Source organism: Phocoena sinus, chromosome 8, assembly GCF_008692025.1.
Source record: "Phocoena sinus isolate mPhoSin1 chromosome 8, mPhoSin1.pri, whole genome shotgun sequence".
Taxonomy (NCBI): domain Eukaryota; kingdom Metazoa; phylum Chordata; class Mammalia; order Artiodactyla; family Phocoenidae; genus Phocoena; species Phocoena sinus.
Window position 1 is genome coordinate 13,541,729 of NC_045770.1, and position 16,913 is coordinate 13,558,641.

The 16,913-nt window shown below is 54.8% G+C and overlaps 1 protein-coding gene across 1 annotated transcript; it reads right to left on the reverse strand.

Annotated features, from left to right (window-relative positions):
* Positions 1 to 898: 898 nt before the first annotated feature.
* Positions 899 to 14,194, reverse strand: ABCG4 (ATP binding cassette subfamily G member 4). The gene is made up of 15 exons (XM_032639758.1): positions 14,106 to 14,194; positions 12,964 to 13,216; positions 8,622 to 8,739; positions 8,374 to 8,506; positions 8,191 to 8,241; positions 7,839 to 7,984; positions 6,550 to 6,673; positions 6,309 to 6,423; positions 5,972 to 6,114; positions 4,879 to 4,977; positions 4,485 to 4,653; positions 4,289 to 4,389; positions 3,102 to 3,260; positions 2,812 to 2,930; positions 899 to 2,661 (listed from the first exon to the last, which is right to left on the reverse strand). The coding sequence occupies exons 2-15, from the start codon at positions 13,199 to 13,201 to the stop codon at positions 2,436 to 2,438; spliced, it is 1,941 nt and encodes a 646-aa protein (XP_032495649.1). The 5' UTR covers positions 13,202 to 13,216; positions 14,106 to 14,194; the 3' UTR covers positions 899 to 2,435.
* Between the last annotated feature and the right edge of the window lie 2,719 nt (positions 14,195 to 16,913).

Genomic DNA, 16,913 nt, shown 5'->3' on the forward strand with positions numbered 1-16,913 from the left:
CCCATCCAGTCATAGATTGGGGCCTACCCTAGCCCAGGGCATAGCACAAGTAGGGTATTCCAGGCAGCCGGCAGGACTGACGGCAGCCCCTTCCTTTAGTCCCCAAGCTCAGGATCGGGAGGGAAGAGGGAGAGACAAGGTACTGCTTCTTGGGTCATCCCGCTACCAGCCCTCAAGACCTTCTGGACCATTGCCTACTCCAAATCTCAGGCTACCGGAGCCATTTGTAGTCCTGGTGGTTGACGGTTTGGCCATGGGAGTGTGGCTCGGTAGGAAAGAGGCGAGGAAGAAATGAGGAAAGTTGTGCTGAGCCCAGTGGGGTTCCTGCCACTCTCATCCTGGGGCTTAGGTCCCTGGGGCTTTCTGCTTCTCACTGCCTCCACAGCCCCTAACCTCCCCGCTCCCCCATAGGCACAACTGGGGAACCAGGGCTCAGTGAGTTCTGAAAAGAGAGTCACATATCACTCAGGCAAGAATGCACCTATGCAACAGACACAGAGCCCCTGCACGCAGCTTGCAGATCCACCAGTAACAAGCATAATGGGCCAAGGCCAAGGATGGGGAGTCCAGAGGCAGAAGACCTGGTTGTCAGAGCTGGTTCCCACTTCCATTAGCTAAGGGTCCTTGGGCAAGTTACTTAGTCCAAGTCTCAGTTCGCTCATCTGCACAATGGATTGTCGTGAGAGAGAATGCAGGGTTGACCTGACACTCCCTTGAGATAATGAACAGAAGCATCTGTAAGACGCGGCGCTTGCTACAAATATCCCATAAGATACACATTCACCAGCTTGACTTCCCATCCCCTGCCACAGCCTCCCTGAAGCTCATAGACTTCTTGCCAAGAGCTCTCACAGCCCATGGCACCAGGTGCCAGACCCACACACATTTACACACTGCATACTGTATAAATATAGGTTTTATTAATAATGGGTGAACTCCCACAAATACACCTGGCATCTCTGTGTGATGGGGAGAATCCGTGGCAGGGCAAGGAAGGTAGAGAGGTGTGTGTACAGGACAAAGGGGGGACAAAAGCCCTAGGGGAAGGTGAAATCAGAAGAAGAATGAGCCTGGACCCGCACCCCCAGGAAAGCCAGACATGTTCTAGGTGTGTCTGTCACTCTGGTGCCCAGGGCCCACCTTGGCTGATAGAAAGCAGGTGGAAGAAAGCGGACAAGAGTTTGAATGGGCAGCAAGTGGCCATGGAAGGAGAGAGGGAGTGAGACCGCCAGCTTGACACACAAAAGGAGAGCCATGGGGTGGCAGCGGCCAAGTCCATCTTCTGCTCATGCTTGTGCTTGTGTGGGCTCCTGAACTCCAGGGAGCTGGTGCCCTGTGCCACCCCTGGCTTGGGACAGAGGGAGGGAGGGAAGAATGGTGGGTAGACACCTGCAGATCCTGGAGGCGCCCCGGGCAGCACCAGCCTCATCCTTAGAATCAAAGCGGAATCCCCGGGAGGAGGTTGACACAGCCCTTCCCACAGCACCCACCGTCACCACCACCATCACTCTTCCTGTGAGCCACAGCGGGACAGCGAGTGTGTGTAGGGCCGAGATTCCCTGTTCGCATATATGTGCCTGTAACTCAGGAGAGGTGAGGGAGCATTGCGGGACCACGCGAGCAGCAAGAAAGGAGGCTTGGGTCTTCTCCCACTCACCCCTGAGAATAAAGTGCATTCTCCAGTTCCAGTGGCAGATGGGAGAGAAACACAGACATTATTGCAGAGGTGCCACAGGCCCAGCCCCCACCAGAGGTGACGGGGAGGAGTCCAGGGGACAGCCCATGGCGCCAGGCCTCTCCAATCCCCAGGATTGGGAGGGATGATCCAGACAGAAAACCCAGCTTCTGTCCCAACAGACTGTCCAAATCAGCCAGGGTCTAGGGGCCGGGAGAGGTGAGGAGGAGGAAGAGACTTCCAGAGTCCATCCCTGCTCCATTCCAACGTCCAAATGGGACATCCAGGGGACCCCACCAGGGCCCAGCCCTGGAACACCAACCTTATAACAGCCCAGTTTACAAACACTTGTGTGGTGGGGACCCCCGGGGGGGCCACTTTGGTCAGTTGTCAGGGGGCCTGGAGAGCCTGGGGCTCCCAGACAGACAACAGAGGAGGGGAGTTGTGGGGGCAGAAGGCGGGTGGCAGCCTCCCCGTGGTCTTTGCATGCAGATGTTGGAAAGAGGAGGGAGGAAGCTACAGACCTACAGACCGCATCAACTTGGGAAGACTCCTGGGCGTGGCGGGGAGGCCTGGCACCCCCAGCCCCAGGGCCACAGCTGGGAGCGCAGTCCAACAGCCAGCCTGTGGAGGATCTGAGAGAGGGGAGGACGGCTGCACCAGCAGCCAGGGCCCAAGTCTACAAGGTTAAAACAGTCCCAAAGGGCCAGGGCCGGGGGCTTCCTGCTGCAGGGGCTGGGGCGCAGGCCAGGGCAAAGCTCTATCTCTCTGACTTGACCCGGTAACGGAGCACAAGGTATGCCAGCAGCCGCAGGGCCAGAAAGAAGATGCCCAAGACCAGGAAGTCCATGTAGAGCTTGGCGTCCTCCACATCCAGCGCTCGGAGGATGCTCTGTGGTTCCTGGAAAGGGCAGCGCTCCTCCAAGCAGGTCAGGTCTCCTCGCTCCATGCCGTAGATGGTCAGAATCACACCCTCAAAGCCATACCTAGGCAAGCAAGGGCATCAGAGCGGGACACAGAGCACAGGGACCCTGCTCCCTGGGCAAACTGCTAGAGCCCAGGTGCAATCTCTCACGCTTGGGGCCTGGCCTCCTACCCGGAGGAGCAGGGGCAGATGGTGAGGAAGGGGCACTGACCTGACATAGGAGAGGTAGGAGCTCCATTGCAGGTAAGTGGGGATGGTTTTGAAGCTGACAAAGAAACCGGAGAACAAGAGGACAGGGATGGCGGTAACTGGGCCCACAAATGTGGCCACCTGGAGGGGAGGGAAGGCGACCGGGCCATCACAGGGGTGATCAGGACAGACCCAGGACTGGGGTAGCCCCCAGGTTTCCCATAGATCCATCCCATTCCTTAGGCCAGCCCCTGATTCCTTCCACCAGACTCCGTCCCCCCTCTTGGGGGTCGCCACCTACCAGCCCCTCACCTGTAGGGAGTTGGAGGCAGCTCCGATCAGCAGCCCCAAAGACTGGGCCACCAAGGCCGTGGCAGTGGCCAGGGCTGAGAAGAGCAGGAAGCGGCTGGTCTCAGCTGGCTGGCCTGTCATCCAGTACACGATGCTGCAGTACACCACCGGGCACACCACCTGGGGAGTGGGCACAGGGCTGGGCAGAGGCCTAGACCCTCCACTCCACCCAGGCAGAACCTCTAGGGCAGCAATTGCTAGAGCCTCCGTGCCTGCTCCTGCCTCTGCACTCCTGTTCATGCAGTCGCATGAAGTTGACACATCCCCTTCCACCCCGGCTCTAAGAACCTCATTCATCCTCCAGTCTCACCTCTTCCATCAGGCCCGCTCGGACCCGTTCAGGCACGATGACTTCTCTGAAGGTCCTTCCCATCTGGACCAGCATATTCCTTATATTGTTAATTAATTAACTGTATATATGTGAGGGTTTTGTTCCCCTGGATGCCATCAACTCCTGGAGGACAGGGACCGAGCCTACCACATACGGTAGGGCAAGTTCTTCCCTGCACAAGGCGCCCAACCAAGAGGAAACCAGAGGTGGAGCCCCAGCTGAGCTCTTCTCACCCTAGCACAGTGCAGCCTCCACCCTGAGGAGGGGACACATTTTCTAACTTGCTTAAAGGTGGTGCCCTACGGATTATTGGTGGCCCTGATGCTTGGTACAGGGCAGTGGAAGTACTTTACATGTATTAACTCATTTCCTTCTCATAAACAATCCCGAGGTAGATACTATCATCATTCCATTTTATAGATGAGACACTAAAGCAAAGAGTGATTAGGTGACTTGCCCAATGTCTCACAGCTAACGAGGAGCAGTACGGCTCCAGAGCCCACGCTATTCTCTACTGCCTCGAATAAGATTCACAGAGTCATTTGTAGGGCTGTTATTTTCATCATTTTCTGTTTGTCCTCTCTTATTCTCACCGGAACATAAGTTCCACAAGGTCAGGACTACTTCCATCATGTTTGTTGCTATATCCCCTAGTGCCTGGCATGGAGCCTGGTGCATGGTAGGTGCTCACCACCTGTTGCTAAGTGAGAAGAAGTCAAGGAAAGGATGGCAGGTAACAAGGTTAAGGGAGGCAAGCAAGCAAGGATGGAAGGAGCAAGACAGGAGGGAGGCAGTGGCGGGGGAGGAAGAGGCTCACCTGGAAGGGCACATCGGCCATGGTCTTGGCCAGGTAATACGCTTTGAGGCTGTACCAGTAGTTGAGATGCTCCCTCATGAAGACGGCCATCTCTAAGGGGACTGAGGACACAGGCCAATTAGGCACAGCTGTCCAGCACCCTGGCCTTACCCCGTGCCTCCCACTCCCGTCCCACGCCCAGGGCAGCTCGGCTCACAGGTGAGCACAGTTGGCATCAGGGCAGCAAACATGAGGAAGAGCATGGAGAAGAAGAGGCAGCCCGTGTTGTTGAAGACCTTGCTGGCATCGTCACCGATGTGCAGGTAGAGGAGACCAATAAGTACGCCGATCACCACATGGGACATAAACCGCAGGTGGGTCAGGACCTGTGTGAGGGGTGATGACGAGGAGTGGGGGTGGATCACAGGCTAGGGATGGGCAGGTCACACTTGGGTAGGAATGTGGGTGTGCCCTCACAAGCACAGAGACCCACGGGGGCATTAGGGGGAGCTGTTGGGGGAGGGGCCCCATCACCATCCCAGCTGCTGGGATCCTACACTCCACAAGGCCAGGCTTATGCCAGCCTCCCCTCCCCCAACTTGATGTCTCACCGTGTCCCTGAGGATGGACAAGAAGGTCCTCTTGAAGAGGATGCAGAACTGTGTGAGGGTGCTGGTGGCAAATGTGTGGCTTTCAATGGGATCCACTTCCTGGAGAGAGGAAACTGGATCAGGTGAGCCTACCCTACCCCCCACCACACACCCAGCTCAGCTGGTGGGAAAACCCCTGAGCCCGTCCCTGGGGCAAGGGTCCTCCAGAATTCTCCACCATTGAGTTGGGTACCTGGAAGCTGGCCTTAGCGGTGTGAATCAGAGTGGGATTCAGAGAGAGACACAAAGAGGGAGAAAAAACTTGGGAGGGAGGAGATAGAAAGGAGTTAAGGACACCCATGGGGGCTACTAATAGATCAGTCACTTCTCTTTATTTATTTTATTCATTTATTTATGTTTTTGGCCGCACTGCACGGCTTACTGGCCGACCAGGGATCGAAGCCACACCCTCAGCAGTGAAATCGCAGAGTCCTAACCACTGGACCACCAGGGAATTCCCCAGTCACTACTCTTTAATCCAGTGAAAACATTTACCCTAAGGGTATAATACCTTTATGCCACCAGTTTCACAATATTATCAACAATGATAATAACGATGACAACAGCAACAATAACCCTCCCAGTCTTCCAGGGTTATAGTATCTCATTTAAGGGAAAGAGCTGGCATGGAATGAACACCAACTGTACCAGCTACGGTGCGAAGAGCTTTGTGTGATGATCTAATCAGTCCTCCCGATAACACTGTGAAATAAGTATCATCACCTCCAAGTTAGTGATGATAGTAAACCACACTGGTCACGAGGCCAGAGACAGCTTCAGTCTTGCTTACCAGGTGGCACTAAGGACAACGTGCTACAGATGCTCAGTAAGAATTTGTTGAACAAATAAATGAATGAGAAAGTCGAAGCTCAGAGGGGTTAAGTGATGTGCCCAAAGTCACACAGCTAATAGCAGGTCTATTCCAAGTCCTGGGTTCTTTCTAAGTACCCAGTGGTTGTGATGCCTCTGGGGCATGTCCTCTTTGGCACGGCCATGTCCAAGGTCCTCTCTCTCCTCCCCCACTCTGCACTCTGCCCTCTCCACCCCTACTCACCGGAGGGCAAGGGGGACAGGGGGCAGGGACCTCATTCTTCTCAGGGCTGCTCTTCTTCTCTGCCATGGCACAGAGCCCATTCTGCACAGCCCTGAACAGCAGGGGATTCAGGTCTCCGTACTCGCCAGAGGCCACCTCGATGACTGGGGGACACAGAGGGGTGTGCTCAGCTAAGATCTATCCTTGCTTCCCAAGGGCAAGCCAGCCCTTCCTAGGGTGTGCGCGGAAGGCAGGCGACAGTGAGATCTCTGCCCCTGGGAGGCCCAAATGCATGACCTGAACCCCCAGGTTTGGTCCGCCACCGTAACCCAGCCCCTACCAACAGGCCCCCACTCACTGAAGTCAGCTGGGTTGTGGTAGGTGGGGCAGTGCAGGCCGAGCCCCTTCAGATAGGGGATCAGGTTGGTGACCACGCCCTTGAAGATGCACTGACCCTGGCTCAGGATGTAGAGCTGAGGCAGAAAGAGAAGGACGAGGAAAACACCACGAGCGGGTCAGGCAGGTCCCACGACACCTCTACTGACCCCTTCCCTCTCCCTATCGCAGGCCGGTCACCTTTGAGTCCTAGAGACCCTCACCTTGTCAAACATCTCAAAGAGCTTGGCACTGGGCTGGTGGATGGTGCAGATGATAGTACGGCCTCCCTGGGCCAGAGACTTCATGAGGGACACCACTTGGAAACAGGAAGCGCTGTCCAGACCACTGTCCAGAGAGAGGCCACCAGGGGGCGGGGTGAGGTGGGCAGAGACAAGGGAAGGGACTGTTTGGGTGGGGCAGCTGCTATGAGGGCGAGGGAGCTGGCAGGAAGGGGGTCACCCTGGCCATCGCTTTATCCCATCCACACTGTACGATTCAGGCATTTGGAGGTACCAAGAAGCCCAGAGTACTGTTAGGTGTAACAAGCTATTATTAAACACCTGTTGAATGCCAGGCACTGGGATTACAAAGATGAATAAATAAGACATAGACTCTGGTTGGGAGGGAGAGAGAGAGAAATGCACAGATCATCTGAGATAATGTGCACCATGCTGTAGAAACAGGGGGTGAAGTGGGGGGGGAGGATTCAGCTCTGTTGTACAAAGGTGTTGGAGGGTAGTCAGAAAAGGTTCCTGAGTGAGTCTGGCAGAAGAAAGAGCTAAGCCAGGTGAGGGAGGGAGGAAGGGCAGGTGCGGTGGTGAAGGGCATTCCAGGCAGAAGACACAGCATGTGCAAAGCTCAGAGGCATGAAACACATGGCTGGACTAAGAGAATTATAAGTGATTCAGTATTATTAGAGCATGAAATACAAGACAGTGTGAAGCAAGACGTGAGGCCAGAGAAATAGGTTCAGACCAGGACCTTGTAAGTCCTCTGACTTCATTCTGAGGGCAAATGGGAATCACCGCATATTTTTAAGCAGGGGAGTGAGTATTGCCAGACTTTTCTTTTAGAAAGTTCACTCTGGTTGCAGTTTGGAAGAAGGATGGGCTGGGAGAGACTGGAGATGAGGAGATAGGAGTCTGTTGCAGAAATGCAGGCAAGAGTTGATGATGTCCTGAATTTAAGCACTGGCACTAAGAATGGGGGTGGGGTGAATCTGAGAGATGGAAAAAGAACGTAGAAAAAGCAGGACTTGGCGATTGATTGGCTGTGGGGGAGAGAAGGAGCAGGCGAGGCGACATCTGTCAAGGAGGACATCGGGATTTCTGCTAGGGTGAAGGATGGGGCTGCTATGGCAACAGGACTGGCAGGGGTGGAGCCCTTCTCTGGTCCCAGGAGGCTGCAAACACATGCTCTTGTCTCCAGCAGTGGAGCAGATGCAGCCTCTAGCCCTGGCTCTGGGCTGAGGGGAGGAGGCATCCTGGTGGGAGAGGAGTGGGAGAGATACCTGGTGGGCTCATCAAAGAACATGACAGGTGGGTTGTTGACCAGCTCCAGGGCGATGGCCAGGCGCTTCCTCTGCCCTCCGGAGAGTAGGGCTGTCCTCGTGTGGGAGCAGGACATCAGGCCCAGTGCTGTCAGGATCTCTGTCACCTGGCCCGGCCGCCCACCCACCCCAGGTCAGCTTCAGAGTCTCTGCTTCCCCCAGCACCACCCCAATTTAAGTAAGCATCTCCCTGAAGCGTGATGTCCCAGCCTTGGCCGCCCCTCTCCTACCACCCAACTCGGGGGCCCCAGAACTCAGCAGCACTGAAAAGGGCAGCTGTCCCCTCCCCCTCCCCCCACCCTCCCCCACTCACCAGCTCCTTCTTCACCTCCTGCTTCTCACTTAGCTTCAGGTTAGCAGAGACCTGGGGCCCAGAGAGAAGGCGGATCAGATATGTGTGGGAGGGGGCACAGGCTTGACCCCTTAGCCAATGGGAAGGACGGGGACAGCAGATAAAGGGAGAACTAGGAGGAGGGGCTGGCCACCCTGCTCTCACCATCATGGCTTCCAACACTGTGAGGTGTGGCAGTAGCATGTCATCCTGCATGATGTAACAGGACATCTTTCGGAAGGTCCTCAGCTCCCTCGGCCTCCCGTTGACCAGGATCTGCCCCTTCATTCCAGACTCCCTGAAGGAACGTTGGTTGGGGATGGGGCTCAGCATCACTTCAGAACAACCTCTGTGCTCCCCAGGGGACCCCTCTGCCTGGTCCTGCCCCCACTCTACCCCAGCCTTGTCCTCACCTGTATCCTGCCAAGATGTTCATGAACGTGGACTTGCCAGCCCCCGAGGGGCCCATGATGCCAATCAGCTCCCGGCGGCAGAATTTACCTGATAGGCACTTAAGGAGAGTCTTATAACCTGCAGTGAGGGAGGGAGGAACTTTTGATCAGGGCTACAGTGAACAGAGACACCCCAAACTCTTAGGAGCCATGGCTGTCAGTGAAATAGGCAGTCCCTACTCACTGGGAATGGGTTAGGATGGAGGAGAGACCCTCAGAGCCCCAACAATAACCTATACCCTCTCAACCCGTCCCCCTAGAAACGACCACCACTAATGTCAAAGTACCCAAGGTGACAATGTTCTTCTTTTTTTTTTTTTTAATTAATTAATTTATTTATTTGGGGCTGCATTGGGTCTTTGTTGCTGCGCGCGGGCTTTCTGTAGTTGCGGCGAGCGGGGGGCTACTCTTCGTTGCGGTGCGCAGGCTTCTCATTGCGATGGCTTCTCTTGTTGCGGAGCACAAACTCTAGGTACGCGGGCTTCAGTAGTTGTGGCTCACGGGGTCTAGAGCGCAGGCTCAGTAGTTGTGGCGCACAGGCTTAGTGGGCCTAGTTGTGGCGCACATTCCTTAGTGGGATCCTCCCGGACCAGGGCTTGAACCTTTGTCCCCTGCACTGGCAGGCGGATTCTTAACCATTGTGCCACCAGGGAAGCCCGGCAGTGCTCTTCTGAAGGTCGTGGGAAAACCCCCACATCTGACGGATGGGCGTGGAGAGGAGATCAAAGTTACAGTAGACTCTACTCTTCTGCAAACACAGCGGCCACTCGCTCATCCCCTCCAGGAAGGCTTTCCCAGCGATCCAGCCTGAGCTGGCTGGCTGTCCTCTGCGCTCCCACAGCACTTCTCATATGTCAACACATTTGTTACTTCATGTGCCTGCCCCTCATTCCCCTCGTCCAGCCTCTTAGTCAGTGAGCTCCTTGGGGGAAGGGTCTGTGTCTTTCTCATCTTTGTAACCTTAGCAGACTGGCTGGCACATACTAGATGCTCAGTAAGTGTTGGTTCTATGAGTGTGTGTTCTCAGAGCCTTGGCCTCATTCTAAAAAGCCTTCTTCGGGGTGCTCTCTCTGCCCACCAGGCTTGTCTCTGCAGACCCTAACATGGCCCAGTAAAGTCTCACCGTTCATTCACTCACTGGGAGGCAGTTTGGAGTCGGGTGGATCTACGTTCAAATTCTGGCTCCACACTTACCAGCTGTGTGACCTTGGGCAAGTTGCTTAACCTCTCTGAGCTCCAGGTCCCTCATCTGTAAAATGAGGATGATAGTACCTATCTCATAGGGTTGCTATAAGGATTCAATGAGATAATATATGTAAAGCATATGACACAGTGCTTGGCACATAGAGCCCATTAAAAACTAGTGACATTTTATAATTAATCCCATTTGGCAAGCGCTTATTGATATATACTACATTCCAAGCTCTGTACCAGACAGTGCACCAAAAGAATGAGGAAGACATAGTTCCTGCACTCAAGATGGTGATAGTCTAGGTTAAAAAGATGGACAAGAAACCATCTATGGATCTGAAGAAAGATAAAATAAGGGTTATAACAGAAGTACAAATCATGTGCAATGAGAATGCAGAAAATGGAATTGATGAGGGTGGAAGGGCAAGGGGAAAATCAGGAATGGCTTCATGGAAGAGGTGGCATTTGAGCTAAGTCTTGAAGGATGAACAGCATTTCAAAATGGAAAAGGAAGGCAGAGGCTCTCCAGGCTTTGGGAGGAAAAGCTCTGCTATACAACAGCATATATGTAATACAATCCAGGGAACAAAGGGCAGAGACTCCATGGAGTCAACTGGTGAGACAAGTGGGTGGAGAGGAATGAAGCCAAGGAGGCTGGCCTTGCCTGCTGTGCTTGCAGACCTGCCTCAGTGAGGCGGAAACACCAATCCCCTACCAGGTACTTTGCTCACTACCACCCTCCTCCCACCCGTACGGAGCCCAATTCCCTCTCCATTCTACCTCCTTAGCAGAGGCAGTGAAGGGATGTGATCTTTCACCCTCCCTCCACAGAACCCAGCCGTCCCTCTGGACATATCCGGTCAGACAAGGGATCAGCTGCTGCCCACTCTGGGATCCTCATCACACCAACTGCCCGTACGGTGCTTTCCAGTTTACAAAGCTCATTGCCTCAGTCACCGCTGTAGCAACGTGGATGAGGCAGCTGGGGCCCAGAGACATCCAGTGACTTACCCAAGGTCACACACACAGCAAGTTCTTTACTGGGAGAGGGGAAATCATGGATTCCGACCCTCTGCCTCATTCATCATCACTGTCAATTAGAAAGACGTGTGGTTGTGCATGCCAGTGTATGCCTTTCAGAGCTACTCACAGGAAGCAATTTCTTTTGCAGGGGAAGAAATTGACAGTGATGACCCCTCCCTTCGTTTAATCCCCGCCAAGCACTCGATTGAACACTATTGCCAAATTCAAATATCACCCTATGCTTGCCTTTCACAAAGCATTTTCACAGCTAACATCTCAGCTGAGCCGCACAACAAGCCTGTGTGGTGGGTATTCTTATCATCCCTGTTTACAGATGAGGAAAGTAAGGCCAAGAGAGGGTAAGCAGCCTGCCCAAAGTCACACAGCTTACAAGTGGCTAGGAACCCATGTCTTGGGACTCCTGCTGGACCACAACTGCTCAGCATGGGTGGGGCCTGCCATGCCTTCAGGATGGAGACCCACCACAGTTCTAGGTCTGCCTCAGTCAGTAACTCTCTTCACAGTTTTATGAAGTCAATCCTTCAGGGCCTCCATTTCCTCATCTATAAAATAAGGACAGTATATTTCCTCCCAAGGACATAATAAGGTTACTATGAATAATAAGTAAGATAATTAATAATAATTAATAGAAAAGGGTTTTAAAAATCAAGAAATGTCCTTTGTAATTAGGAGAGGTGAGTGACAAATCCTTACGTGGGAAAGACAGAAATCTCCCTCTCTCCACGCCCCTTGCTCTTTTTCCTCTCTGCCTACCTCTGATTGCCTTCTGTCCTCCAGAGAAGGGGACAGGGATTCAAGTGAAATGAGAAGGCAGAAAGGGGAGGACAGAGGGCAGAGAAAGGGGCAAGGGATGGACGAGACGGCAAAATAGCCAGTAAAGCAGAATGGGGCTGGCAAGGACAAAGCAGGGAAGGACCTGGTCAGGGGTGCCCATTTGTTGTGGCTGGTGGCTTGAAGCAAGAGAGCTGGCCCATCTAGACACATTTCTTTTGTATCTTCATTTCTCCTTAAAACCGTGAGGGCTATAGGAAAATAACAGCTCCCTCCTCATTGGGCCGGGAGGCTGCTTAGGGTCAGGGCGCTGAGCACGGAGCCCGGGTACCTCAGTTTCCAGTGGTTCAAGCCCTGTGACCTTTTGGTCCCTCATGGGAGTGAGGGTAGGGAGTGCAGAGAGAGTTCAGGCTCAGCCCTGCTCTGAAGCACCCCAAACATTTCTTAAACCTCAGAGAACAATGTCCCAGCCCCACCTCTGATCCACACCCAGGCTCTGGGGAAAACCCCAGCTTCCCTATTCCCAGCTCAACCTGCCCAGGGCAGGGAGGGTGGGGTGGGGGGCAAAAGCTGCAAGGGATGCAGGAGATGCTTAGGGTTCAAAGGAACTCAGAGCCCCAGCCAGACCTTACCCCACTGTCCTAATGGGAGAAACAAGGAGGAGATGGGAATGCTTAACAGGGAAGTTAAGAGAGGGAAAGGAACGCTGCATGGAGAGCTGGAAAACCTGGCTTCTGGTCCCAAGTCTGCCACTTATTAGCTGTGTGACATTGGTCAAGTTACTCAACTTCTCTGGGCCTCAGTTTCCTTATTACTAATACATGGATGTCATCTATCCTGTCAAGCCTTCACCTTCCATGTCTTGGAGGACTTTGGCAAGAACGAAGTAAGAAGACAGGAATGAGAACATCTTTTAAAATTAGCAGAGCTGTGTAGGTCCAAGGATTTTTGCTAACCACTGAGGACAACCCCTGCAGCACAGCCCCTACTTTCTCATATCAGCCCTCAGAGGCAGGAGCTCTACCTGAAACAACGAAGGAAAACTCCTCATGGACCAGAGGTGATAGTGTCAACTTGGAAGAGGAAATAACCAATTGAATCTAGTGTCCCATGGTGCTTACAGGTGTAGGGGGAGTGCAGACCCCCGGCACCTCAGCTGTGTGCACAGTGAATGAGGTGCATAGATTTTAGTGGACCCGCTCCTGCCGGATTTGCAGAAGAGGGGACATCCAGGCCTCATGCTCCCAAAGGGGCAACTCATGGGGGCTCACAACTCCCCATCAGGCTGCTCCCTTACCCCGTTTGCGCCAGCAGGGTCCCTCCCTCACGGAATAGGACAGCTCCACAAACTCGATGTCCACGGCTGAGCGCTTGGGTAGGTGGGAGAAGCGCTGGGCTTCGGTGATGTGGTTCTCCACCTTCTTCAGGTGTGTGGTCAGCATAGGGGGCTCCGCCCCATCCTCCAGAGCCACTGCCATGGCCACAGCCCCAGGTCCTAGTCCACAGCCCACGGCCTCCAGCGCCTTCTCCGCCATCACGCCGCCGCCGGCCTGCAGGGAGAGGGCCTGCTCAGTTTGGGGCAGATCCCGATCCCTGGCTCAGAGCTCCTTTGCTTTCAAATGTGCCCTCGCCCCCACTCCCCACCTACTTCTCAGGGTAGACCAGCTACTGGGAGCAGCCCACATCCCACCGCCAGAGCATCTGCCTTCCCCCAACCACCACTCCCCGCGCAGCAACGATCAGTCCCGACCTCTCCTCGGTCCCGGGCAGCCCCAGCCCTAGCCTGGCCCCAGCTCGGCCCCTCGAAGCCCGCACCCGCTCCCTCCTCCCCACGGAGGCTCTAATCTCCTTACCCCGCAGGCCAGCAGCCCCAGGGGACTGGATGGGGGGTGGGTGGGAAGGGGCGGCTGGCGGAGACTGCAGGCTAGGAGGTCAGGGTAGCAGGGTGAGCACAGGGTGGACCAGGAGAAGGCGGAGGAAGAGGAGGCTCTGGGCCTCCCGCTGCGTTCCCTCCCCATCCCTGGGCGAGAGGCCCTGGCTAGCCCCTCCCGCCTGCGCCCCTCGGTCCGCGCGCCCTGGGCTCTCCCCAGAGATGGGCGCACCACCGGGACTCAAAATCCCCACTGCCAACTAAGCCCCCCATGGCGGGCTCATCCCCCTCCCATCTTCGGCAAGCCTGGTCACCTTGAGGTGCCCCCGGGCCGGTGCGGAGCCGAGATGCTTAGCGCTGCCGCGGGCGGAGGATGGAGACTCCAGGCCCTCTTACCTGCCTCCGGCTGCGGCACCGGCGTCCCGGCTCCCGGTCCCGGCGGCCGGGCCGGGCCGGGGCCGGGCCGGGGCGGGCGACAGGGGAGGGCTCGGGCCTCAGGTCTGAAGAGAGATGACAGGGTTGGGGAGGGGCGACAGGGGCGCGCCCCTACTCAGCTTGGCCGCGCACACCTGGTTCCCTGAGCCCGATCCTCGGTGCCTTGTCCTCCCGAACCCGCCGGGCGACTGCGCTCTCCTCCAAGCTGCTGCTCGCCCTTCCCGCTGTTCTTAAAGAGCCCGCGCCGCCCCGCAACCCGCGGGGGGCGAGGACGGCGAAGGGGAGCGACGCGTCGGCGACGTGGGGTGCCGCAGCGAGTGCAGTTGTGGACCTGGGACTGGGGAGTTGGTAGCGAAGCGCCGACTTGGTGGCACTGAGGAAGGGAGAGCTGAAGTCACTCAGTGGGGACACGTCCCTGGATTACAGACTATACAACGGTGGTGGCGGAGGGGGAGGGGAATTGGGGGTGCAGATTCTGTCACTCTCAAGGGATTGTGGAGCTGTCAGCCTGTCTGCACCACCACCACCCCCATTAATTTCCCTCAGTTCTGGCCCTTGAGCTCAGGCATCCCCTGGGAATCCCCAAACTAGATAAAAATGCTTTGAAAGCAAGAATCTTGGGACATCCTCCCTCCCCCCGCCCCCTCCCCCGCCTACCCTTTCCCTCTCTAAGGGCGAGGAGACTAGTTAAAGAGAGACAGAGCGTGGCTGCTTTGGGAGAGCAGCTCCCAAGGTTAAACTGGTACCCAGAGCTCAGCCTGCTCCAACTGTAGAAATGTTTATGCTCCCAGGCAAATTCAGGCCTTTAAGACAGTCATTGCCTGATGCTGGAGGCACATGTGTGCCAGGGCGTGCACAGGGCTCACAGAACACTGTCTGTGGCGTCTTCTCACATACGTGTGCATTCTCTCCCTCACCCGACTAGCCTTCAAAAGGAAGTGCCCAGAGCACTCTCGGGGTTTTCCCCTGCTCCGCGCCTTCCTCAGGCAACTCCTCTTGGCCCCCGCCTGCCCCCGCCCCAGTCTTCAAGGGGTAAGTAGGTTAACCAGCAGAGACACGTGACCTGAGCTTTTCAATTCCCACCTGTCCCACAGCAGAGACGGATGGGAGGGGCGGCTGCTGGTACTGCTGCTGTGGCTGAGGCCTCTCCTTGCTGCAGCAGAGGAGAGGTTACTAGCAGTCAAACCTCTCCCCCGCTGGTCCCCCCTCTGCCAGCCTCTCTGAAGCCTGGAGGCTGGCGGCCCCTGCAGGACGTCTCCAGGCCCCACCCTGTGACTTAGAGTTTCATACAGCCCTCTCTACCTTCCCCTGACCCCATGCGCCACATCACCACTGTTCCTCAGGAACCCCCATTCTCCAAGTTAACCCCCAGTGCTCTACTGTAGATTCCCCCCCAACAGTTGCATTGTCTCATTTAATCCTCACAATATCCCTATGAGGCTGGTGTTACAACCTCTCTTTACAGATAAAGAAACTGAGGCATAGTGCGGTTAAGCCATGTGTCAAGAGGACACATTTAGTTGGTAGCAGAACACGGCTTAAACCCTAAAGTCCTCTCTGCTATGAAGCCTCTGGGAACCCTATTCCCAAATGGACTGTCTCCCTCCACTTCCTAGACAGGCTCTTCATTCTCTCAAGATAACTCCATAGCTTAATGACACTCCCCCCCATTCCCTGGCATACAACTTTCCAATTTTCAGGAAAATTTCCTCCCCTCCCTTAGAAATGCTCTGTCCCCATTCCTCAGGACAGCCTTCCCTATCTTCAGAGACCAACATTTCCAAGTCTTCTGCCAGTTTTCCACCCTGTGCGGTTCATACCCCCTGCCCCAGAGCAGTAGTCCTCAGCCTTGCTTGAGAGTTAGCATCACTTGGGGACTTTCAAAAAGATGTTTAGGGCTTCCCTGGTGGCGCAGTGGTTGAGAGTCCACCTGCCGATGCAGGGGACACGGGTTCATGCCCCGGTCCGGGAGGATCCCACGTGCCGCGGAGCGGCTAGGCCCATGAGCCATGGCCGCTGGGCCTGCGCATCGGGGGCCTGTGCTCCGCAACGGGAGAGGCCACAACAGTGAGAGGCCCGCGTACCGCAAAAAAAAAAAAAAAAAAAAAATGTTTAGATAACACTCCAAAGCAGTTCATGCTGATCTCTAAGGTAGAATCCAGGCATTAGTATTTTAAAATGCTCTCCAACTGATCCCACTGACTGGGCAAAGTTGAGAACCACTGCCCTGATGAACCTTCCATTCCCTGGGTTAGAACAGCTGTCATGCAGCCACTAAAAGTCTTTCTCTTCCCTGAAACAGGCCTCCCCATTCTCTAGGACACAGGACACCCTCTCCCCATTTTGTGAACACATCTTCCATGTCCTGAATTTGCAGCTGGAAGATTTGCATTCTACCCTTTGTGCTTTTACTAGTTTTGTACTCAAGCAAATTTCTCCACCTCTCTGAGTCTCATCCATGTCATGGGGATGATTAAAAAATCCTACATATCTGCCTCTCAGAAGAAAAGGTTCTTATGAGATTCAAGTGTTCAAGTGCTTAGCAATAGATGACTATTGTTAATTCTCAAGAACAGATCATACATCCTTACTCTCCAGGTCAGACTTACCACGGTTCAAGGTCATTTCTTTTCCTGCAGAAGAATCTCCCATTTCCTTGGCAAAGGAGGGGAAACCACATTTGCTGAATGCCTGCTACGTGCTAGGCTCTCAGCATAGAGATCTGATCTCTGAAGAAAGAGCTAGGTCTGGCTCGTTCTCCCCTGAATTCCCAGAACTTGTGCACAGGAAACCCACTGTATAGCCATGTATTGACTAAACAGTCTAGCCAGTCCTCACAACAAAGTTATGAGGCCAGTATTATCCTCCCATGTTTCAGATAAGGAAACTGAAGCTCAGAAATGTTAAGTACAAGTATGAGGTCACACAGCTCATGTCGTGGA